This window comes from Portunus trituberculatus, chromosome 29, assembly GCF_017591435.1.
Source record: "Portunus trituberculatus isolate SZX2019 chromosome 29, ASM1759143v1, whole genome shotgun sequence".
NCBI classification, from domain to species: Eukaryota; Metazoa; Arthropoda; class Malacostraca; order Decapoda; family Portunidae; genus Portunus; species Portunus trituberculatus.
The window spans coordinates 10,465,658-10,490,146 of record NC_059283.1 but is presented as its reverse complement, the minus strand read 5'-3'; the positions used below and the strand labels follow the sequence as shown (position 1 = coordinate 10,490,146).

The 24,489-nt window shown below is 40.0% G+C and overlaps 2 protein-coding genes across 10 annotated transcripts in view; both read right to left on the bottom strand.

The window, feature by feature from the left end:
• Nucleotides 1-708: 708 nt before the first annotated feature.
• On the bottom strand, nucleotides 709-17,874 carry LOC123510521 (transmembrane protein 8B-like). 2 transcript variants are annotated; one of them, XM_045265755.1, is made up of 14 exons: nucleotides 17,742-17,874; nucleotides 15,701-15,875; nucleotides 14,804-14,894; nucleotides 13,128-13,250; nucleotides 11,459-11,586; nucleotides 10,992-11,284; nucleotides 10,585-10,868; nucleotides 10,340-10,471; nucleotides 9,592-9,803; nucleotides 9,098-9,242; nucleotides 8,501-8,716; nucleotides 8,109-8,333; nucleotides 5,976-6,122; nucleotides 709-5,782 (listed from the first exon to the last, which is right to left on the bottom strand). In XM_045265755.1, the coding sequence occupies exons 1-14, from the start codon at nucleotides 17,782-17,784 to the stop codon at nucleotides 5,510-5,512; spliced, it is 2,487 nt and encodes an 828-aa protein (XP_045121690.1). In that variant the 5' UTR covers nucleotides 17,785-17,874; the 3' UTR covers nucleotides 709-5,509. The 2 variants fall into 2 exon arrangements, with proteins under 2 accessions (XP_045121690.1, XP_045121691.1); XM_045265756.1 differs by lacking the exons at nucleotides 14,804-14,894; nucleotides 15,701-15,875; nucleotides 17,742-17,874 and adding an exon at nucleotides 14,203-14,344.
• A 1,605-nt stretch (nucleotides 17,875-19,479) lies between these two features.
• LOC123510544 (carboxypeptidase D-like) overlaps nucleotides 19,480-24,489 on the bottom strand; it is a 44,880-nt gene continuing 39,870 nt past the window's right edge. For 7 of the 8 annotated variants that reach the window (XM_045265805.1, XM_045265801.1, XM_045265802.1 and 4 more), the window contains one exon: nucleotides 19,480-22,826. In XM_045265805.1, coding sequence (XP_045121740.1) covers nucleotides 22,680-22,826 — 147 coding nt within the window. In that variant the 3' untranslated portion in view covers nucleotides 19,480-22,679. Of the gene's footprint in view, nucleotides 22,827-23,431; nucleotides 24,441-24,489 lie in introns of all 8 variants that reach the window. The other variant, XR_006676539.1, reaches the window with a different exon arrangement.

Below are 24,489 nucleotides of genomic sequence, written 5' to 3'. Positions count from 1 at the left end.
GAAAATTATTAGTTTTATCATTATTCATGAGAAAAATGAATAGTCTCTACCATTCCCTCCTTTCTTTCTCCACTATCTCCTTCACCTCCCTTAGTGACTTCCCTTCCCTGCTCCCTGTATCTCTTCCCTCACCACCACAACACTAATATCTCTCCTCTCCTGTCTCACACCCCCTGCAACCTCAACACTTGGAGAAATGCAGTACTGCTGAGAAGTGCATCATACTCCTGGCCGGTGTTGAGGTGCTTTGTGTTGCTGTAGTGGTTCTGTGTCAACATGCCCAGCCTCTCCAGGTTGGCAATAATGGTGGCAATAGCCAGGTGGTGAGACAGCACACTCATTCCCTCCACTAAAACCCTGTGAACACTCCTCACTTTAGTTTGCTTTGGGTGACTGGGAGAGGAATGGGGTGAGGGAAAGGCTGGGCACTCGCACGGGCAGTGTCAAGAAGGAATATACTTGCTGCACAAGAATATTGTTTCATGCAGATGGAAGGGAAACTTTGTTCCATATATTATCTTCTTATTCCACTTACAATGAAGAAACCAAGTCATGCTACAATTAGCATATTTCTGGTCCTCAGCCTCACACAATGGCAGAATTGAGCCTGCCTCCAACTTCTATGAATGACTTTAGTAAATATATTTAAAAGTATTATCATAATGATAAAAAAAAAATCACTGCAGAAGGCAGATTCAAAGAAACAACTTCAATATAATTTTTAATATATGTATATACTGCGTGAATCAGTGTTCTTTTTTATACAGATATAAATTCACTATGAGTACGGACACAGAGAAAAATATCTTCTTACAGTGTGAAACAGTATATATTAATAGCCACCAAAGGTACATACAATAGTGCTATGCCATGGGGGCATAACAGGACTTTTTAATGGGTTTTTGTAAATCGTGTACACCTTAAAAAATTGTCTTTGTCAATTTTTTTTTCACAATCATGTCTATTTATGAATTATGGAAGGGTTTTGTTCCATTACACAATGTTACTGCAGTGCTTCATTAGCTGTGCACATGAGTTTCCACAAGCATATCCTCTGTTGGGAACATTCAGAGCCCTGAAACGAGAGAGAGAGAGAGAGAGAGAGAGAGAGAGAGAGAGAGAGAGAGAGAGAGAGAGAGAGAGAGAGAGAGAGAGAGAGAGAGAGAGAGAGAGAGAGAGAGAGTCTTTTCCCAAACTCATACTGTGTGCAACAAGAATATTTCTATGGCAGTGATTTGAACTTCTAGAAAAGTACTCTGCTATAACATAGATGTTATTCACTATCATGAAGTGACAAACTACAGGACATAATGCTAATGACTAGATCAATAATGTTATTTCTTAAATAATAAGCAAAGCAGAACCTTCAGTATGCTATGTTGATACTGAGAGAGTTCCATGCTTCTGCCACACTCAAATGGCACAAGGGACCATGAACCTTTGTGAAAAATGGCACCTGTAGCAACATTTCAATGCACTTGTTTCCCAAACAAGTGAGGTGCAAACAACAGTAATACAAGGGCAGCAGTAGCAGCACACCACACACAACAGGAAAGATGTCATACAAAGTGACAGACCACAAGTCCTCCTGATAAAGGTACATAAATGCCAAGGTTGTTTGAGGCAGTCCAGGCAAGAATGGCCTGCATATTAACATGTACACTTAGAAACAGGGACTTTTTTCTTTATGTATGTCTGTGAAGCAGTACTTAGCAAGACAAGACAAGAAAAAAAAAAAAATGTTTTTCTTAGTTGCACTTAAAAAAAAGCTTCCTAAATACAATAAAAACTCATACTATTCCAGAGTAAACTTCACTATGAGACAGTTTAATGTACTTATATTGCCTTGGCCATTTTTCTGTGTTCTGACAATATAAGGAATTTTTCTCATGAGGTAACTAATTCAGGAGATCAGTTGTGACAACTTATTATTTATTTTTTTTATTTATTCTTTTTTTATGAAAGCTTTCATATGCAGCAGCAGCAGCAGCAGCTGTCTGGCTCAGCAAATTTCTGTGATAGTTGCTTGTTAGTGCAAATATTAGCTGCACCTCATAGCTGCCAACATTCAAGGCTGTTCTAATGCAAGCTCGTTGCTGCCAATGCTCATAACTACATAGTGTTACTCAAGTGTTGCTCATAACTACATAGTGTTACTCAGTGTTGTGAAGAGAAAGGCTGATCTAGTTTGTAAAGCAGACATAAGTATGGCAATCCTCATGTGTGTATATATCAGTAACATCTGGCATTATGGAAGTGATGTTCTTGAAATGATGGTTTTGACAAAACAATTATTTCTTTTCTTATTTGCAAACAGATTGTTGCTTAAAGTACAAAGAGCTCTGTTCTATTTAGCTCATAAATTAAGATACGCATTTTTCTGTACTGTTTTCTGTACTGAAAAGCTTCGTTTTACCTTCCTCAGTAATAATTAGAAAAAGAATCTTTAATACAGGAAATTTTCTTGCTGACAATGAGTTATGAAAGTTGCTTGCATTACATTGTGCTGACAACTGGCAGCTAACGAGGTGCTTCACGTGACAAGAGTATCAAGATTCCTGTCCCAAGGCATAGTGTTAAGTACCTTATCAGGCGCACAGGTGGTCTATATATAATACTGTGAGATTTCTCTCAATCACAGATTGTTCTGTTGAGGATTCTGTCACACACAGACACACACACACACACACACACACACACACACACACACACACACACACACACATGTCACAGAGACTGCAGCAGTCAGTATCAGCTGCTACACACACAATGCCCTTCATTTGTGAAATCTATTGAACACTTTGTCATATAAATGTACAGTGCTGTGACAGATCTTGCAGCAATTCTCAGCAATATGCAGGTATGTATGGCTGGTACATATTAATGTTTGAAAAACAGCATACACTGCACCTTTTTCTGCTTCATTCACACACAAATCTCCTATCAACCTAATTATACAGTCAGACATGACATTCTCCTTAAAGCTTTACACAGGAGTGACTCATGCTGATCACCTGACATGACATGGTAAAGTGATTAGACTTTAGTGCACCAGGTGTGAGAAGGCACCTCAATATATAGCTGAGACTTGTTAATCCATTGAAATATACTCTTATATATTATAAGTACATCAAAATCTATCAATCTACCTATATGAAGTCTACACATATGCAGCTGAAGATGACTACTATGAAAGGCAAAAGCTACACAATGTACAGAAGACAAAGTAACCTTGATATTGATGGAAGGTACCTTAGTCTCTAAAGTTTACAAAATGACTGCTTGAAATGGAATGTTTGCACATGGTTTGGATATATGGAAGGGATCAAGATGAGATGGTCAAGATTTTCATTATGTGACATGAACTAAATGCATTTGTGCATTGGAAGGCAGGACTGTGGCTTTGTCTGCCAAGCTCATCTCCCTTCAGAGGGAGTAAGGCATTACAATTACTGATTACTGTGATGTCTTAGAATAATCTTATTTTCTCCATCATACTGATGAGGCATGATGATTGGTATCAAATGTGTAAACCTCAAAAACAAAGTTATTCTCAATCAATATCATGATAATGGTTTTCATCTTCAGTGTTCTTTACAAACTGCAGTTTTCCATGTTCTTTTTTTGACAATACAAAAGAACAACACTAATGGGTTATTGATGCATCTCTTCACCCAACACCATTTCTCAACACAAGTTGAGAAAAATTCTACAACTAAGCAGTCAGCCCTGACTATAAAATGAGATCATACTCCACCAAAAGTCTCTGAATATCTTAATATCCACCAAAATGCTACCCATATACATATGTTAATCTCAACAAATATTCTGACATCCTTATCTATAAAATATTCTTATAGATTCCCACTCAGAGGAAATTCCTGCTTTAAAAGACAGATTTTCCTATAATGTACCATGATGTACCTTTTTACCTTTGAAGGTAAACCTGTGTACCTGGACTGTGCTCCACTGACTGGGTGAAGTTCTACAGGCATAATATGTTGGTAAAAAGATCAATCATATAGAATCCGATAGCATCTATTAAATAAATTGTCTGCCACACAAAAGTGCTTATGACAGCACGACACAGCAGGCAATGTGGCATCAAACAATCACGCTTTCTTAAAAATTATCAATTCTTGTCTGAGATTATGTGTCCCTGAATACAAAATTTGGAATAAAATTCCTGAATTATGCCTTTTCTTGTTAATATGATCAGCAATGCTGCTCTACCCAAACATACAACACAATGCATATTTTGCTCCCTTAGCACATTTACAGTGTGCTACATTGTGATACAGCCTTAAAGGCCCTTTTGTCATATCCAACAATCTCTCATCTTAACATTTCTTGTCTAAGTTCCATCTCCTTACTTTTTAAACTATTAATTTCTTTCAGACAAATTCAGCTTATCTTTCTTCCTCACAACTGACATTCACTCCATCTCAAAGCTTAAAATTTATCACCATCAAAATGTCTAAAGTCTAGGGTCCATCACAACTTATTCTCACAAACTAGTGGTCTAAGTCTCACATCAAAACCACAAGGGACTACAAAAGTACACTCTTCTCTTCACAATTTTCTGCAAGTACATAACTATTTTCTCTAAAAATTCTGAAAACACTGTTGAAGGCCTCTCAGAGCACATGAAATCGGACAAGGAATTATTTTCACTTGGAATGCCAAGTATAGATCACACCTCTGACCATTCACAACTTTGTACCATATACACAAACATGATATGGGCCACCCACTACCAAACAGACTACCACCACCTGCACTGTAACGAGGCAGAAAAATACAGAAAAGTTAGACAAAGTTTTGAACAATTTACTTGGAATGAGAATAGAGGACCTTTAAAAAGTAAGTCAATCTCATATGAATGTTTAAGTCGTTCAAAATTCTGCAAACTGAGACTGAACTTTTCAGATTCACTGTAAAGCCATTTATTTATCTTTAGGTGTGTTCTGGATACCATACATTCCTTCATCATTTTGTCTTGTAAATATTCCACATAAACCAGTCGTGGCAAATGATGGTGCGAGGAATGGGGCAGTAATGGAAGAGGAAGGGAGATGCCATACGTCAGGCCAACATCTAACATCAGGGTAGCACCTCCCAAGTGAAAGTCATCTCAATTGTGATACATAACAATTCTAGATTAATTTTTTAATTTAAAGAAAAAATCATGCATTAAATGCAATTATGAAATTTCATTAAAGTGATATCTTCAAATACTCAAAATTTAATAAACGTTTAAAGAATCTTTTATATTTTCAGATAAAAATATTCCCATTAAAAAAATGGCCTTCATTCAGAAAATGGGACAAAGGAAAAAATTATCCAGTTTGTAACAATCAAAATTAGTGTTTATAGATAGTAGTTAGTCTGCAAGTCACCGTAAAGGAGAAGGAACGTCCAGCATCCCGAACACACACCAGCTGCCTGGTGCCGGCTGCCTTACATGAGGGATGAGAGATGACTGGATAGCTGCACGTACGTACAAACGCTACTCACTATTACTACTTGGTCCTTGATAATCCTCCTCGCTATCCGTCAACAAGAAATCAACATCCGAGGTAACATGGAAGACGGGCGATGATGCGGTGTAGTCTAGCATCGCTTCTCCAACGTCGATCAGCTCTGCGTCATCACCGGGCAGAGAAATTGGTTGTCGAGTGATGGGGCTCAGGGTGGCGGGGCCCTGCTTGGGCGGGGTGTGGGACGGAAGCAGGAAGACGAGAGAGAGTGCGATGAACACATGCCAGGCGCTGTGCACGTACTGAAAGGTGAATGGTAAAGGTTTCTTTTCAGATAATAACGATGGAAATTTTAAGGCAAGAGTTGTCACAAATAATTTTAGGGTAGTTTCAGAACTCTTTCATTTGCAGAATCTCAATATTTTTTTATCATGATAAGTAACAAAGATTTGGTAAGTGACCCAGAATAACATTACTTGATCCCCACAGACTGACCTTATAGTTCTCCTTTGTCTGCAGCAGGCCAAAGAGCATAAGGCCAGTGAGTGCCAGAGCCACACCAATGGCTCGATACAGCAGCTGGTGTGCCTGGAGGGAGGGCCAGCAGCCTTTCCTCCAGCGCTGGTACACAACATGAAGGATCTGGGCAGGAATGGGTTTGTGAGTGGATGAAAAGCACAAGCAATGCTAATATTGGTTATGGGAGATGATGTGGAGCTATGCGGGAGTAACAGAGTAAGATTTTAAACAGATTTGCCCTTTCAGGTCTGGTTATACAATGCACGATACATCCTCTTCACTTAAAAAATAGTTAAGTTAGTAAATGGTGGGAGTAACAGAGATTTGAAAACCACATCCAATAAAAATCATCAGACATGAATCCATAAAGCAAACATGATGTTTTCCATGCCCTTGCTGGCCTAAACCCTCGGAAGGCTTATGGACCTGATGGGGTCCCTCCTATTGTTCTCAAAAACTGTGCTTCTGTGCCTGCACCTTGCCTGGCCAAACTCTTCCAACTTTGTCTATCGACTTCTACCTTTCCTTCCTGCTGGAAGTTCGCTTACATTCAGCCTGTTCCTAAAAAGGGTGACCGTTCTAACCCCTCAAACTACCGTCCTATAGCTTTAATCTCTTGCTTGTCTAAAGTTTTTTAATCTATCCTGAATAGGAAGATTCTCAAACATCTGTCACTTCACAATCTTCTGTCTGATCGCCAGTCAAGGTCGCTCTACTGGTGATCTTCTGGCTTTCCTTACTGAGTCTTGGTCATCCTCTTTTAGAGGATTTCGGTGAAACTTTTGCTGTTGCGTTAGACATATCAAAAGCTTTTGATAGAGTCTGGCATAAAGCTTTGATTTCAAAACTGCCCTCTTACGGCTTCTATCCTTCTCTCTGCAACTTTATCTCAAGTTTCCTTTCCGACCGCTCTATTGCTGCTGTGGTAGACGGCTACTGTTCTTCTCCTAAACCTATTAATAGTGGTGTTCCTCAGGGTTCTGTCCTGTCACCCACTCTCTTTCTATTATTCATTAATGACCTTCTTAACCAAACTTCTTGCCCTATCCACTCCTACGCTGATGATACCACCCTACATCTTTCCACGTTCTTTCAGAGACGTCCAACCCTTCAGGAAATTAACAGATCACGCGGGACGCCACGGAACGCCTGACTTCCGATCTTTCTAAAATTTCCGATTGGGGCAGAGAAAATCTAGTAGTTTTCAATGCCTCAAAAACTCAATTCCTCCATCTATCAACTCGACACAACCTTCCAGACAACTATCCCCTCTTCTTCAATGACACTCAACTGTCTTCCTCTTCCACAATGAATATCCTCGGTCTGTCCTTTGCTCATAATCTTAACTGGAAACTTCACATCTCATCTCTTGCTAAAACAGCTTCTATGAAGTTAGGTGTTCTGAGGCGTCTCCGCCAGTTTTTCTCGCCCTCCAACTGCTTACTCTGTATAAGGGCCTTATCCGTCCCTGTATGGAGTACTCTTCGCATGTTTGGGGGTTCCAGTCACACAGCTTTGCTTGATAGGGTGGAATCGAAAGCTCTTCGTCTCATCAACTCCCTCCTCTGACTAACTGTCTTCAGTCTCTTTCTCACCGCCGAAATGTTGCATCCCTTTCTATATTTTATCGCTATTTTCATGGTAACTGTTCTACTGATCTTGCTAACTGCATGCCTCCCCTCCTCCTGCGGCCACGCTGCACAAGGCTTTCTTCTTCCTCTCATCCCTATTCTGTCCAACTCTCTAATGCAAGAGTTAACCAGTATGCTCAATCATTCATCCCTTTCACTGGTAAACTCTGGAACTCCCTCCCTGCATCTGTATTTCCAAATTCCTACAACTTGTCTTCTTTTAAGAGGGAGGTATCGAGGCATTTGCTCCCCTAATTCTGGCTGACGGTTTTGGCACTTTTTCTACTCTTTGGAGAGCCAGCGCTCAAGTGGGCTTTTTTCTAACTTTCTTTTTTTTGCCCTTGGCTGGCCCTCTTCCCTACGTAAAAAAATAAATAAATAAATAAAAAAAAAAAAAATAAATAAAATATAAAAAAATTACAGTTTTCATAAATTGTCTTACAAAAGCTACAGTAATACAAGTAATACATGGACTCACAGGTATAGCTGCAGCAATAGCCATGGGCACAGTGAAGGAGGCGAGGGCAGTGCGACTATACTGGACGGCCGGAGCGATGATCACCACCCCTAAAGTGTGTAGCAGTGGACACAGGACTTGGTCAATGCCCCCTAGCCCAACCACCGTCACCCAAAAGCACAACAGGGAGAAGAAGAAGTCGGTGAACTGGAGTACCTCATACTTGGTGAGGCAGTATGACATGACCTGTGGAGGAAAGAGCAAATGTGCTTCATAAGACCCCTTGACAAAAAATGGTGTGTGCTCATGTAAATTTTAGCTTTACTATTAGGGATGAATGTCTTTGTCTCCATCTCTGCTTCTTTGTAGACATGGGGTAATTCTCTCTCTCTCTCTCTCTCTCTCCTACTCACCTCATTGTCACAGGCATGATAGACCACTGAGGCAACCATAGTGGCACTAAAAAGAAGTGCCTGTGAGTATAGGCAGCGGCGCAGAGCCATGATGGTGGGTGGCAGGAAGAACACATTGCTGAGTGTTAACAGACACACTCCAGTCAACATAGTGCTCCAGCCACGCGCTGCATCCCCATCCTCACACCCCCATCCCTGCCATCCCTCAGTGCACATCTGAAAGAAGAGTCATGCACCACTCTCAATATCATTACAGTTAGGCAGAAAAGAAGAGGAATCTATCACACCAGAGTCCCATTACAGGCTACACTCCTAACTATCAATGCAGTAAAACATTAACACCATCAAAATTAGTACAGAGTGTTGCAGCACAAAAGCCTGTATTCTGAAATTGTTTGTTCTTTCCATGGATATTTCAGGAAGCAGGGAGATCATTAGCAGGGTTCTGAAGCATAAATTTCTCAAAGATGTTGCAAAATCCTTGCTAAGCTATCAGCAAAATCATTATAACACACTTAAAAATTCTATTAGAGCCAAATAAAGGCAATCAAACTGAGGCAGTGGAGCATTCATTGCATCACAAGGTACACAACTCACACAGCTGGTGAAGAAGAACATGCCGCGGTGAGTCTCCTGGCACAGACCGTGGGGACCACAAGGACTCTCACCGGCAAACACACAAGGTTGAGTGCGCACGTCCAGACTCACCATTGCTTGCTCAATGATGCATGGCGACTCATACCTGTAGAAAGAAAAACTGTTATGGTTGCTATGGTGGCAGACAAGTGAAGCTAATCCATGCTACACATCTTCTTCCATCTCTTGCTCTCCTCATTAACACTGTCCTTTGTTACCAGAATCACCTTGATACTCTGATACTCTAAAAAGCAGGTCATTCAGTCCAGTCTACATGTACTGTAATACCATTAACCTCATCAATATTCCTTTTTTCCACATATTCAATAAATCCAATAGAGATGATGCAGTATAAAGTTCGATTCTTTCAAGAGTACAGTGTACCTTACAGGTTACTGAATATAGTTTAATTATTCTATTACCACTCTGAACCAAGTCACTGAAGAGCCACTGACCCATCGTAGTAACAGACAAGCTGGAGTGCCAGGAACCAGATGTCTGGCTCAGGGAAGGGGATGAGGATGAGGTCCTCAATGGTGGATCTGGAGGCAGAGGTTATGTTGAGGGTGAGGGAGTCGTCGTCACACACCAGGGAGTGGTTCCTCAGCTCTGGTGGCCGACCCTTCCTCACACATCCCATCACCGTTATCAGCTGGTGAGTGGCATTCTGAAACAGTGAACAATGTTGATAGTAAGTATCATCATCTTTGTAATATTAAGAGTCACCACTATCACAGGTGCAGTACATGTCTCCTAACACAGTCCTTCTGGTGGGGATATTCTATAATCACAAAAGGAAGCTTGCACCTGCAAATAATGTCAACACAAAAAACTACAATTATGGAGACTCAAATTGCAAATCTTTTAAGATACACAAAATAATTTTTGTCCTTTGTTTTAAGTTAATAATGCAAATAAAGAAAAAAGTGAAAAAAAAAAATTATTGAAAATGTTTTAAGTTAACAATGCAAATAAAGAAAAAAAAAAAAAAAAAAAAAAAAAATATTGGATTCTTTCCAACCTCAGAAACTATATAATCACTAAAGATTTCTTTATTTCCTTTTATGTTATCTATCCATAAATGACAACACTTCAAGCAAAGGCATAAAGTAATTCTTCCTCTTAGTACTGACAAGATATTCTGCAGAAATTTATTGTTGTTATGAATAAACTTGTGACAAACAAAGCTGTGCATTTACTTACTGTAAGTAGTTCATCCATAAGAATGTTAATGTTAAGTGTTCCACCTATATCAGTGAAGGGAAGGAGGGTGAGATGCGTGAACACTGGCAGGTTTCTCTGTACTGACAGCCAGGTACTGTACCATTCAGGACCCTGATAAAAAGGAAGCACCACTTAGTCACACATTCACACCCATCATACTTTGACTGTTAACCATATCAATTCTGACCACACAAACACAATACTGCACACAATACACTTCTCACTTGTATCAAGAAAGTGTCTGTGAAGTCACTGGCGTGTTTGATGCGAGTGAGAGGCAAGACAGGGAAGCACTGGTGTCCTTTGTCCTGAGGCTCCCCGTGGTGGTCAGCATCCTCAGGAACATGTGGCAGCAGGTGTGGGGAGTTACTACTGACCGACACAGTGATGTTGATAGGTGTAGAGGTCCTAATTAACTCTACTTCTTGTTGGGATGAAGTCTCAGTGTACTGAGATGACTTTACTTCTCGAATGTGAGCCTTTGTTTTCCTGAATGCATTGCCACATTCTGGAAAGCAAGAAAAATACGCAAAGAAGCACACATGGCCTTTCAAACATGTATTTTATGATACGAGGTCTTTAAACCACCTTGACACACTGAAATACTAAAAGAAGCTCTGTAGAATCTTACCCCTGGTTTGTATGGTGATGTCCAGACCAGTCTCTCCCTCTGTATCCACAAGGAGGTAGTAATAAGCATCAGCATATGGCCTGGTCTCGGTAAATACATATCCGCCACCTTCTGTTAAGTTCGTCACACCAGACTCTGTGTTGTAGATGGGGAGGGAGCGAGCCTCAAGGAACAGGGACCGCACACACCACCGGAACATTCGCTCTCCTGAGTTGTGGTCGTAGATTCGCTCCAACATGCGGCAGTTGGAGATGTTGACTTGCATGAACCAGGTGTGTGAGGGAATGTAAAATCTGAGAGAGAAGAGCGAGTTGTAGGAATATTCTCCAAATATATGTAAAATGCATAGTCTTCTGTTTTCTGCCCATGTAAAAATTGGCACTCTTGAATGCATCTTAGTTTTATGTTTCTTGGTTTCTTGTCAGACTTGGGCATGAGCAAAAGACAGTAGGCAATACCAGACACACCTGTAGTATGAAAGGTTCTCATGTGTGCATATAGACTGCTTGGCACCAATGTGGAGGGTTTTGACTTTGTCCTTCTGACTCCACATAGCAATGGAACCCAGACTGTAACGGCACTTGTGGATGATCCCCTGAAATACACGACAGACCAATTATTTTCTCATATAAGTAAATAAATGACACAGGCCAATAAAAAAAAAAAAAAAAAAAAAAAAAATCATATACCACTCTCTTAGAATCATATTAAAAGAATTACAAATGAAATGACCCCTACAGTTATAGAGATGACTTGATGCTCCTTATAAAAGAAGAATGATAAGAAATAAAAGACATTTCAGAGTTCCAAAGAAAGAGAAACGATAATCCAACTACAAGATAAAATAATGAAGATTCAGGACAAAAACAGTTGTTACCAATAGTGTTGCATCTCTATTCTGGTAATGAATCAAGTGGAGGAATATACCCTCTTAATATAGATCCACTAAGCATCACCACTGAGCAATGGACAACATCTATGGCATTAAATCTTCCACAAAATTCAAAAGCAATAAAACTTCAACTTTGAAATTAATAAGGTAAGTAACAACCATTATCATTAATACAACTTGCTTTTTATATAGAATCAAACAAAAGAATAAGTACTTTTCAACAAAACTCTGAAGGATAATGGAGAAAATTTAAAGAACATAGGCTGAAAGAAAGTAAAATAAAAAAAAGCTGTTATCATCATCATCATCATCACCATCACAAACCACAACCTGCACTGAATCAAAAGAAGCAAAACCAGACAACTCTTACCAAGACTATAACAGAAAATGGAAATAAAACACAACTACTTTCCATATCCAATTAATTAAACAAAAGGAGGAGAAAAAATTACCACTATCATCACAAACAACAACCTGCACTGAATCAAGAGAAACAAAACCAGACTACTCTTACCAAGACTATAACAGAAAATAGAAACAAAACACAACTACTTTCCGTATCAAGTTAATCAAAAGAAAAAGGAGAAAAAAAATTATCAGCATCGCCATCACAAATCACAACCTGCACTGAATCAAGAGAGGCAAACCAGACACTTTTTGGCAAGACTATAACAGAAAATGGAAACAAAACACAACCACTTTCTGTATCCAGTTAATATTATTTTTTTTCTTTTTCATGTAAGAGAAAAGCCAACGCAACACAATATTGAAAAAAAAAAAAAAAAAAAGTAAATAAATAAAGGGCCCACTTGAATGCTGGCACCCTAAAAGAAAAGTCAAGTTAGCCAAAAGTCTAAAAGATAAAATAATGAATGGGCCGCCGTGGTACAGTGGAACCAAGTGTGCTTTGGCGTCTGAGGGGTCTCCAAGCGCACGGGTTTGAATCCTGTCCACGGTCCGAGTGTAGGTTGGGCTTCCTCACTCGGGCAACGGTTTCCTAGCGGGTGGGCTTTGAGATAGGAGGTACCCCAAAAACTATCCCCTTTAGCCCATAAATTCCTGTGAAAAGCCCACAAGATATAGATAAAAAAAAATTTAATTAAAAAAAAAATGTCTTGATACCTCCTTCTTAAAAGAAAAAGGGAGAAAAATCATCACCACCATCCACAAGCTGCCCAGAATCAAGAGATGTAAACCAGACACCTTTTAACAAGACTATAATAGACAATGAATGGAAGCACAACCTCCTGCTGCATCTGCTCATTCCAGTCTGGGATGTAGGCGGCAGTGAACCAGCTGCCGGGCAAGGGACTGTACACTGCCAGGACTGTTGCATCATGGGGCTGGTAGGCTGATCTTGTCAGCACCTGCAACAAAATATAAATGCTGATTAACCCCTTCAGTACAGGGACGCAATTTTACCTTGAGTTTTGGGTGTGATTTGACGATTTTATGAACATTATGAAAGGTCTATGGAGGTCAGAAAATTAATGGCCATAGTCTTCACTATTTTAATTTTCACACGAGTTTCTGAAGCTGTATAAAATCAACAAATAGTAACTAGAAGGAATATGAATACATGCTGTGGTATTGAAGGGGCTAATAATTCTAATTCTGTGTTATATGAGCAAAGGTAAAAAAAAATTGGAGAGAGAGAGAGAGAGAGAGAGAGAGAGAGAGAGAGAGAGAGAGAGAGAGAGAGAGAGAGAGAGAGAGAGAGAGAGAGAGAGAGAGAGAGAGAGAGAGAGAGCGCTAGTATACTAATCTCGTCAACATCTGCAAGAAATACAAGTACAGTAAAGTCCCGGGTTACGTCGGTCTCAAGTTACGTCAAACTCGTAGTTACGTCAGTCCACTATAAGGCAATTTAAGATTAAAAAAATAAAAAATTCATAAATCGTAAAGTGCGGGATTTATTGTTATTGTTGGTGGTTGCCCGCCACACCGCCCGCCTCACGCTTGAATACAATAACACCCTGCCTCAGTTCCACCACACCATCGCCCCAGGCAAGAGTGTTATCCTATTTCTGCGTTTACTGACTCAAGTTCTTAGTATCTTGCTCAATGGCACCAAAGAGAAAACTTCTTAGTGACAGCAGTGATGCTAAGAAAAGGAAAACCATTATGCTACAAGAAAAGAGGACATAATTAAAAGACATGAGAAGGAGGCAGCAGCTGTGTGTGAGGGAGGAAGAAGAAAATGGGAAGCCCGTTACCATGACAACGGGAGGTTGACGACCTTGAGGGCTCACACACCCATCACAACAATAACAACTCCGAGCCTTCGCCTGGGCCACACGACACTCGCAGCTCACTTACACCGTCTGCGCCATGTCTGCTGATTCCTATTGCCCTTTCCTATTGTATTTCCTGCCCCGCTGCCCACGCTTCTACTCCCACCGCACTGCACTACGCTCCCAGCTGTCCGCCCTGTGGGCGTCACAACATTCGACCTGCCCACCCTCCTGGCGGCCTCAGGCGTCCACCCCTCTCGGCAACCTGCAGTCCTTCACGTTCGTGGCCCTAATCAACAACAAAAACAAGCTTGTTTCATATTCCTATATAGTTGTAAATAATATAACAATATAACCTTTAACTTACCTGAATGACCATAAACAATGATTGGTTGAAAACTTGATAATATGCTTTGAAATGTACGAAAACTCGAGTTACGTACAAAATCGACTTCAGTCATGTTTCAGGAACGTAACTCTGATGTAAACCGAGACCTTACTGTACTGGTTCATAATTCTAGTTCTGTTTAATATGAGCAAAAAATCGAAAAAAAATTGTATGATAAGAGAGAGAGAGAGAGAGAGAGAGAGAGAGAGAGAGAGAGAGAGAGAGAGAGAGAGAGAGAGAGAGAGAGAGAGAGAGAGAGAGAGAGAGAGAGAGCGCACCTAACACAATTATTATATACCTTGTGCACTGAAGATTTGTGGATGTACATGTAATCTCGCAGTGTTGAATTGGTGGAAGTGATGACAGGGTAACTTCCATGCTGAACAAGTCTGCAAATGTACAAGACAATAAGTTATTAACACCCCCAAAGATACATACTGTTTTCGATCTATCTTTATTTGGTTACTTCACTGGATGGCTAGGTAAAGATCTCTTAGTCTCACCTTATCTCCCTTATTCTCTCAACATTCAATTCATCCACACTAATACACTATTTCAATACAAGTCTTCCCTTTCGTTAACCCATTCAATACTATGACACATTTCCATATTAATTTTGTTCACTATTTGGTGATTTTATGCAGCTTCAGAAACTCATGTAAGGGATTAAAATAGTAAAAACTGTGGCTATTAATCTTCTGACCTCCTCTGACCCTTCCTAATGTAAATGAAATTATCTAATTGTAAAAAGAATCTCAAGATAGAAATGTGTCCCAGTACTGAAGGGGTTAACACTACCTATCAATCTCTCTTGATCAGCATTCTCTCTATCCTACTCATATTTCTGCTACACATTCTCGCCTTCACCAGTAAGAAATCTTGATAGCTATTTGGCAGTATAAAAGGATGTACAAAATTAAATTCCCAAATACAGCAGTGAATCAGTGAAAATTGTGCTGAGAATCAATTGCCGTAAATTAGATAAAAAAAAAAATACGATCAACTGAAGAAAACAATAAAAGTCCAACATTCCATAGTCCATTCTTTCATGTACAGTGAAAAATCAGTGAAAATTATGCAGAGAAACAATAAATTAGATAAAAAAAAATGATAAACTGAAGAAAAACAGAATGAAGTCTACCAACAGTCTATTCTTTCATGTAGTCCTGTACACCTGATACACACAGATGCTTACATGTGAACCTCGCGTATAGGACATCCTGGGTCGTCCATAAAAGCAGCGAACTCCCAGGTCACCCTCGTCACCTCATCAGGAATGTGGAAGTGGAACAGTGTGACATCAGCATAGGTGGAGTACGGCTGCAGCAGACCCTCCTGGCTTACCTCTGGCACCAGGCTGACACTATTGACTGGGGACAGGTACAGGAAAGGTAAAAATAGTGCTCTGTTGATACTTTTCACACAAATTAGTAGTAGACAAAAGAGAACTTCAGAAGAGAATTTGAAGACTAAGCAATATAGATAACAATAAAAGAAAAGTCTTGTTGAGGGAAACTTAAAAAACAAAGGATAGACTCAATCACCACTTTTACTTAATATTGTACTGGATTTATTTTCATATTTCTGCTTGATAGAATGTAATACAGGTGACACACAGCTGGGCTCATAATGTGTTGTGGGATAGTGAGAGTCAGGCACATGTGACAAAATAATGTTTAGTGAGTTGACCATAACACATTCATAGACACAACTGCTACCAACACTGCACTAAAAATTAAACACCTTGCACTATTTCAAATCAAATGTATACATAGGAATATAAGAAAAGAGGGAGGCTGCAGGAGGCTGTCAGATCTACATGTGGCAATCCTTGTATGAGCAAAGCTAGTTAATTCCATCTATCATCCCCATCCCTAAGTTTATCTAGTCTTTTTTTTAAAGCTACTGACTCAGCACTAACATGATTACTGAGACTGTTCTATTCTTCAACCACTCTGTTGGAGAACCACTTCCTTTCTATCTCTGTTTTGAACCTGAATTTCTCAAGCTTAAACCAATTATTTCTGGTTATATTCCTATTACTCAAAACAGTAACAGTAATCTATGGTGAAAATCTTACTAAATATGCAATGAAATGCTCCATAGTCGATCACTTAACCACACATACACGTCAACTGACCATTAATGTGACAGGAACAATGGATATATACACTGGTGTGAATACCTTATTACAAATTACTGGCTATGTACAGTAGATCCTTGAAAACTTCAGCCTTCTCTAAATCAATGGGAGACTTACAGATGTATGGCTCTCATTAGGTTAGGTGTGACTAGATTTGTTGTCTGAACATGACATATACAGATACAGTCCCTGACCTACAATAATGCTTTCATGTATTTCTTGGAGAGACTGCTTCCCTCTACAGCACACCACTATTGTCTAACTCTCTGAAAGTTCTTTGTAATTAATTCTGTGGGTATCTGCCAAATCTACCTATTACTTAACCAATGAGTAAAGCTTATCAAAATGTAGGTAAGCAGTTAAACAGTATCATGAGTACTTTAGTCATGAAAACATTTTACTAATTCACTGTTCTGCTGTGTACCAATGACAAATGTTACTTACTTAATGACTTCACGTTCACCTACCATGGCGAGGTTGTACAAGTGCATACAAGGACACAATACCTTAAAATATAATAACAATAAAAAAAAAATCACTCCTCACTGAATCTATAGAAAAAGTCTACAAAAAATGGGTAATAAAAAGTTGTACACAATTACTGTGTATGATACTGAAGCCATTATACCCTGACCTGAACAATGAATACCCATTAACAAAACAAAATTATTAAAAAAAATCACTCGTACATGACCTTCCACTTACTGTACCTACTCATTCATTCATCACTACTACACTATACGCACTCACTCTATTCCCTTGTTCACCACCACACTCGTCACACAACTTAACACACACTAGTAAATTCTTCTCAACACACACTAGACAACTTGTCACAGCACTCAGCACTTCACACATTCGGCACACTGCTGCACATAAATCACGTCACATAATACATCGTCCTCTGTCTCGCCGTCCGCCTTGTGTCATTCGCCAGCAGACAGACAGGAGCAGTGCATACTCGACCTCACAAACAATGCAAAACTACCACTTCACATTTCCACCCATATCTTCCTTATTTCACTGTGAACTAAGCTCCTTTTTTGGCCGAAATACTCCTCAGACACCACTACAGCCACGGGTAGAAGCTTACCGACTACATAAGTGTGGAAAGCCAGGAGAAGGAGGATGTTCATGGTCAAGTAGATGCAACAGCTGACCCTCGACAGCTGCCATTGCTTGAGACCGAGGGAAAGAAAACGGTATTTATAGGCAGGACTGCGTGTTATGTCTCACTGTGACGTCGTGCTTTGTTGTACAGAGGTCTTTGTGTCCGCAGAGATGAGATTGAATTCATTGCTTCATTTCCAGGATTTGTGTGACTTTTTTTGTAATTTAGTGACGTATGGGTTTATCTCTCCTATGTGGGCTTTGTTAATTCCATGACGCTCCCTTGCTCATAAAGGAAACTACGTAATAACAGAATTATTTTTAGTTCACTTCGTATATAGATTTTTTCAAAAAAAAAAAAAAAAGCAAACGGTACAATAATCACAGGAAAAATTAAATTACTATTGGATCTCTATAGTTATCAAGTGACTTCGACAGATTTCCATTATATTGTGCCTGATTCTCATGGTTCTCCTTATAAAAATAAGATACATCCTGACTACATTCATTTGGCTGTGGCTATAACAAGAACCGTGGCAGTTTTAACCCCTTCAATAATGGCACACATCTTTACCTTGAGATTTGCGTATGATTACACCATTTTATTGACATCAGGAAGGGTCTATAGAGGTCAACAGATTAATGGTTAGAGTCTTAATTCACTTTTCTGATACCCACATGAGTTTCTGAAGCTGTATAAAATCACCAAATAGTAAGCAGTATAAATATGAAAACGCATCATGGTACTGAAGGAGTTAAACAATGTCAAGATATAGTATGAGACAAGGTAAATAAGTGTATGAATTTAAAGCAATGCAGGGAAAAAATAAGTCCAAGCGCGGTATGGACTGCGAAAAATAGATAATAAATACACATATGGAAAATGATACTAGGAAAAGAATCAGGTAAAAGCAAACTTAACGCATTGCACCATAAGGTTTACAAGAAGAGATGCTCCGCCAACTCGTCAGACCAGTTTTCTCGCGTCACTTACCTGGTGACCTTCGATGGTAAAGGTTTCCTAGAGTCGTCTTCGCCTCGTCTGCCATCACGCCGCGTGGGAGTAAGACGGCTGATCCAAAGGTCAAGGCACAGAGTTTCCAAACCTTTTTGCATACCTCGAGTACTTTAACCTCTTCAGTACTAGGACACATTCTTACCACGAATTTGGGTATCATTAGACAATCTTATTTATATTAGCAAGGATTTATAGAGGTCAGGGAAGATTAATGGCCAGAGTCTTTACTATTTTAATCCCCATATAAGTCCCTGAAACCGTATAAAATAACCAAATAGTGAGCAGAATAAATATCAAAACATGTTCTGGTACTGAAGGAGTTAAATTGGGTGTACTGGAAGTCATTATCATTTTAAAGGATATTATCATGACTCTAGTAACAGGTGAATGAGGGTTTTGTATTACCAGCGGGAAATATACATATGAGAACCTAGATAGCTTGTCATCTCTGTGGTCTTAATAAATTGCCATTTCGAGAACTAAGTGTTGGAGAACATGAGCTCTTGTGTGCAAGTTTCCCTCACATGATCAGCATGTCATGGCAGCCAAACACTGGAGTTAAGAGTGAAGCACTCTTGCTATACTTTATCCTCCTCTCTGGCTGTGTGTCGATTAAGTCTATTACCTATGAATGAAAGCAAGAATGCATTAAGAAGTCGAAGCTTTTAGAGTCATTTACGGGAATCAAGTAAGGCAGACCAAGTATTGTTGATTATCTATTTAAATAACACATGTACATACCAAACAGTGACATTTTATAGTAAAAATATAGTTGGTCAGCATTTCTGTCAATACAGCATCAACAAGCATAACTCTAACAAATAATTTTTCTTCTGGACAATAATTCCGTTCTACACCGCATGTCACTCGCCTAACCCTCTTGAAGACACGTCACTCTGCATAAATGGTCATTATGCTACGTGCACTAAGGAAAGGAAGATATCAACATACACTTACATTAAGTAATATAATAAAAAAATCACAGTTTACCAGATCCTCCAGCGAACATCATGTCGGGGACACATGAACATCTAAAAGAACACACCCAGGTCTCGTTTTCTAACAGCAATAACGATAAGGGTTGCTTTCTCGCTTCGGACCTGTAGGGCGAGGCGCCGAGACACACACACACAGCGCACCGGCCTCCCTGACAGCCGGCCCTCCAGCGACATAATTCCAGACAGGTCGGCAGAAATCACCGTCACTCCAGCTGATAAATGGCCTTTGTCCGTGGCAAGAAAAATGTCAGTTCTCGACCCAAAAACGATGGATTTTTTTGACTTGTCAGGGATTTCACGTCGCTGAATAAGACTGTCTGACAAAGAGACTCGTGTGCCGAGACTTGTGCGTCCTCTACGTTGCTCTAAACAATGAAAAGGCAGCTTAATGGAAGGCAGACGTATGCGAAATGGATCTACACATTGATAATAATAATAATAATAATAATAATGATAATAATAATAATGATAATAATAATAATAATAATAATAAAGGGAGAGAACATCACTATTATCTCACTGCTACTTACTGACAGTTCTAAAAAACTAACGGGAATGTGGTACTTATTCATTATTGGTCTAACATTATGTACTATAACACATCCGCAATACTTTTCAATTAGGGTTACAAAACTAATGTTAACTGGTCCCAGGCGCTCACAGCGATACTTTCTCCAGACCAGACTGAATAAATAAATAAATAAAGTATACAGCTCACACTTAATCCTACACTAACATCACATTAGTCAAAAGTAACAGACAATTAAGGCATGCAGCGTGATTTTTCTCCTTATATATTCATGTCTATATATCTCTCCTTCGTCTTTATCACCAGAGAAAAGGATGATGTGCATTTGAAAAGGCCTGTGGTAGGTATGAAGAAACTACGCTAAAAATAAATATCTATACAGACTACAACGAGTTGCTTTGTGAATGTCTACCTGTCACCTCACCTCCGTAATGCCACTACGCTACCTAACCGGTGGCCGTGACTCTTCACCTCAACTTGAACGAGTGCGTCCCTTCCCTCTCAATGCGGCGACAACGGACTACCAGCCAAACGTGCAGATGTGGTCCTGATGCGCCAATCAGATTCGCTATTGCTTAAAGCTGCGACGATCTTAACGATTCTATGAGCCCGAATCCAGCCTTCCTTGACTTAAAGATAGAATGACAAGTGAAGAAGTGCCAACGAATGTTGAGTTGGTTATTGGAGCAAAGCAGGAAGTGTGCTCGAGGTCTGGGGATGTCAGAGTAAGAGGGAAGGGCAACTGATGGTCACAGGATCGAATGTGGAATTTATTAACTGAACCAGTGTAATGACTATCTGGTAAATGCAGGTTTCTTAAAGTGATGAAATCGCAATCTTCGTAAACCAGTCAAAAACAGTCTTCCTTGTGTTCATTGAATCCAGTCTTCTTCCTTAACGAACACAATACAGTTTCTCGGAACAAATTTAACCCACTCCATAAACCAGAAGAGATGCAAGTTCCTTATAAATTGAAAATGCCATCTTAGTAAATCAGCCACGAGGAGGAACTGACCTATCCGTCAAGTTAAGTTGAGCAGAGCACCGCTCATTCGCTTTTCATGCACAATATGAAAGCAACGACGTGTCACTGTTTAAGTAAAAACGCACCACTGCACGGGTTCTGAATGGAGACCTTGAAGAAACAACAACCGGCTGGCTTGTGCCATGTTGGGACACTCACAGCCTCAAATGATCCTCCTCATGCCTCTGGAATTTTGAAAAATTTAACCGAATATTCAACGATATTTTTTTCCTTCAAATATCACAGTAAGTGGAGGTGCTTTCTGGTCGCTGTAGTGCATCAATGTGGCAGAATTCGGCCGATGTGTTTCTGCAGGGTCTTGTTGCTTTGTTAACCCAATACAGCTATAACTTAGGGGTGACCTGAGGGTGAAATATGCATGCGTTACTCCCTTATCGTATGTACTTACTCTACTAAATGTGCCTTTCTTCTCAGCGACCAAATGTACATCCAGACGCTTGTACTACGTGAGACGTGTTCTATCTCGATAAATAAACGAGACGGTTTGCTCCACTCGAGCGTCAAGGCAGACTACAAACTTCACCACTAATTCAGCGCTTCACACGTCACCTTCGATATGACGGGATATGCAACACTATCGGACATTACTTGAACCATACTACAGTCACTGCTTAGTCTCCCTACGATCAATAACAAACTGAAGAATCTTATCACTAATCCAGTGCTTCTATTAAATCTCTCGCGTTCACAACAACGTAGTGAGAAATGCATAACAGTTGAACATTACTCGATGACTACTACAACCGTCGCTTCACTTAGCCTCTCTGCGATCAAGAACACACTTCATACTATTACAACTAATCCATTGCTGCAGGCCTCGCGTTCCTCCAGGCGCTGTGGCGGGGAATGCAACCCAACGCAGCATTACTACGATCACCACACGGTCCCTATGATACAAAGCCACGTGACTCACTCCTCGACACATCGCCTGCAGTAACATCATGCCTAAAAATCATACGACGAAACCTTTCCCACTGAGGACAAAGCTACTGACGGCGAGTGTTGACAGGGGCGAGATGGGGAGGGTAGGGAGGATAGGGAACGGATAACAGTGAACCAGATGATGGGAGTGAACAAGGGGATAACAACGATTTAGGTACGTATCTTTGAATCTCTCCCGCCATTAAGAACAATGCTACAGTCGGAGGATAACAATTACATCACATCATATTCATCTTAACACTGCTAACGGGTATAACAATGATCATCTAACGGAAACTTCCAAAGACTTACACGGCGTTGGATTAAAAAAGAGGAAAAAAACTAAAAAGAACATTCACTCTAACAACAATCAGTCAAGTCTACTCTATAAGGGGACAGACAAAAGCCATTCAGCCGAACATCTTGAAGACACTGGATATCTGGTCAGAGATGGAGGAGAAGAAGCCGGATATTACGCCCTGGTTGTTGGGAGCCGAGCCTTGCTGCTGTCCAGGGCCCCCGATGAAGCCAGGGCGACGGTTATGGCTCACGCGGTCCTGAGGGTGCAAAAGTGGGCGTGAGACAAGGATGTGTGTGTGTGTGTGTGTGTGTGTGTGTGTGTGTGTGTGTGTGTGTGTGTGTGTGTCTGTCTTTCTCTCTCTGTGTGTGTGTGTGTGTGTGTGTGTGTGTGTGTGTGTGTGTGTATGTGTATGTGTGTGAGTTGTATGTGTGTGTCAGTATAGCTCTCTCTCTCTCTCTCTCTCTCTCTCTCTCTCTCTCTCTCAAGAGATAGGCACACAGGAGTACACAAACATACGTATAACAAAACGCAACACACACACACACACACACACACACACACACACATTATATATATACACTGGTAACTCACTATAAAGCCGCTCTAGGAAAGAAACGACGTGAGGACGAACAAATAGAAAGACAGAAAGAGAGAAAATAAAGAAAAAAATGAAGAAAATTATAAACTATAACGGACATCAATCAGTCACATCAATCAAGCGAAAGGAGGAAAGCAGGAACAAATATGATACACAATAGACACAAGGCAAGCAATAACACAATAACATACACAAGCAGGCAATGTCCTCATACACTATACCATTATCACAACCACCACCATCAGTACACTACCACAGATTACCCGTGTTGTGGTTAGTGGTAGGTGGAGACGCCATGCAATCCTCCACTTCCCGTTTTCTGCGTCAGGTGGGTCTTGGTGGAGTGGGCAGGTGAGCAATCCTAGTCACGGGCATTTACACAACGTTCAGGTGTGTAGCGGCGTTAAGGATATGAGGGTTGACTTGAATGATGCGATGATGTGTTAGTCATTAGTAAAATAAACTCGTGTAGGTAAGGAAAGTAATTTGAGTTCAGGTGACTATATAGACCACTGTTCTTAGTATTCGCGTTCGCTGCTGCGGAAAGTGTGAGCTGTGTGTGTGGTAATTTGGAAGTATCTAAATGATTGTATAGATATTCATTTTCGATGCTACTAAAACTGTTATCTTCAAAAATTAAATCTCTGTTCAGAATGCAACTACATACATAGATTTAAAATTTACGCTTGTGAAATTAAGAAATTAAACTGATTTTCTTTGTTATTAGTGCAAGAGATAACTCGAAAGCATTCTCAGTGGTGGAGGCGATTGATAGTTACTGAATATTTCTAAGCACTCGAGTTGAATAGAATATAAAAGATAATCTAGCTTAATGCAAACAGAGTTCGTCATATGAAGGAACCTTAACCTATATACACGTTGTGCAATATATACGGATAAGATTTTGTCACACGTGCACACTCGATGTCAAGTAAGTCTGACTTTTCATAAAACGTCAGTGGTCAAAAATATGTACATAAAGGAATACACTGACTAGAGGTAGAAAAAAAAAAAAAAAACTGTGCCCCCTGTTAGTTTTACCGATACATGAAAGCTATATTTGTAATTGTTTTTTTATTTTCAACATATTAAATAACAAAAGAATATTTATCTTCAGCTCTAAAACCATCAAAACATAAGGAGAGTTGAAGGAAGTGACAGCTCAAGGGTGTCGATAAGTCCTCGTCTCTGTTATGACCAAAGCGAACGCACAGCAACGCCCAAAGCGAGCGTGGCAGTGATACAGGAAGCGCTAGGATTGCTCTGAGGAACCTGCCAGGGGAACAAAAAGAGACAGTCCATGTTAACACTTTCACCAATC